The sequence below is a fragment of the Lepidothrix coronata genome, unplaced genomic scaffold (assembly GCF_001604755.1).
Source record: "Lepidothrix coronata isolate B3197 unplaced genomic scaffold, Lepidothrix_coronata-1.0 Scaffold413, whole genome shotgun sequence".
Classification (NCBI taxonomy): domain Eukaryota; kingdom Metazoa; phylum Chordata; class Aves; order Passeriformes; family Pipridae; genus Lepidothrix; species Lepidothrix coronata.
The window spans coordinates 95,306-96,563 of record NW_016690593.1 but is presented as its reverse complement, the minus strand read 5'-3'; the positions used below and the strand labels follow the sequence as shown (position 1 = coordinate 96,563).

At 63.6% G+C, this 1,258-nt stretch overlaps 1 protein-coding gene across 1 annotated transcript in view; it reads right to left on the bottom strand.

Annotated features, from left to right (window-relative positions):
• Positions 1 to 54: 54 nt before the first annotated feature.
• SORT1 (sortilin 1) overlaps positions 55 to 1,258 on the bottom strand; it is a 13,437-nt gene continuing 12,233 nt past the window's right edge. The window contains exons 15-17 of the mRNA XM_017839437.1: positions 942 to 1,134; positions 723 to 831; positions 55 to 193 (exon numbers count right to left, since the gene is read on the bottom strand). Of these exons, the coding sequence (XP_017694926.1) occupies positions 56 to 193; positions 723 to 831; positions 942 to 1,134 (440 nt within the window). The 3' untranslated portion in view covers position 55. The remainder of the gene's footprint in view (positions 194 to 722; positions 832 to 941; positions 1,135 to 1,258) is intronic.

Here is a 1,258-nt window from a genome sequence, read left to right as displayed (position 1 = left end):
GGATGGGATGGGGTGAATGGGATGGTTTGGGATGGGGTGGATGGGATCTGTGCCCTCACCTGCCCCCACAGACGTATCTCTTGACCAGCACAGCCCCGGCCACGGCCGCCACCACGAGCGCGGCCACCACGGCCAGGGCCACGGGCACGGAGCTGCCTGAGGATCCCTGCTGGAAAACCAGGAAAGCACGGAGCTGGGGGGGCAGGGACACCCCAAACACCCCCCTTGAACACCCCTAAATACAACTATCCCCCAAAAAACACCCCCCTCCTCCCGCTGACCCGGGGGATTAACGGCCACCACAGCCACCACAGAGCTGACAGAAAAGTGGGAAAACCCGGAGCTGGGGGGGCAGGGACAGCCCAAAACACTCCTTCCCTTCCCCCCCAGACACCCCAAAACACCCCCAAACACCCCCATCCCCCCAAACACAGCTGCCCTCCCGCCGATCCCGGGGATTTAATGGCCACCACAGCTGGGACCACTGGGATGGAGCTGCTGGAAAACCAGGAAAACCCAGAGCTGGCGGGGCAGGGACACCCCAAACACCCCCCCCCGAACACCCCAAACACCCCCCATCCCCCCAAACACCCCCCTCCTCCTGCCAATCCCAGGGATGAGCAGCCCCAGATATGGGATTGGGGCGGGTTTGGGGAGGGGTATCCCGCCCATCCCAGAATTCCCGGCTCCCTGGGGACACCTGGAGCTGTCCCAGCACCCACCAGCTGCCCGGGGCTGAGCAGGTCGCTGGTGCATTTCTTCTTCATGTCCGTCTCCTCCCGGCTCGGGCTCTCCCCTCCAGAACATTTGTCCCCTGGGATTTTCCGGTACCTGGGAGCGGGGAGGGGACACCCGGTAACCCCGCGGCTCCCAGCACTCCTTCCCGGGGATCCCACAGGACTGGGGGGCACCGAGGGGACAGCGAGGGGGATTCCTGGTACCCGCTGGTGCGGAGCAGCTCCCGGCGGCCGTACAGGCAGAATTCCAGGTCGTGGCCCTTCAGCTCCGGCTGCTCCACACACTCGGATTGGTTCTCCGGGCGGTAGTACCCGAAATCACTGTGGGAACAGGGAATGGGATGGGATCCCGTGGGATGGGAAGGGAATGGGGACTGGTTCTCTGGGTGGTAGTACCCTAAATCACTGGGAACAGGGAACATGCGGCATCCTGTGGGAACGGGAAGGGTATGGGATGGGACAGGAACAGGAATGGGATGGGAATGGGAATGGGATGGGTTGGGAATGGGAATGGGATGGGT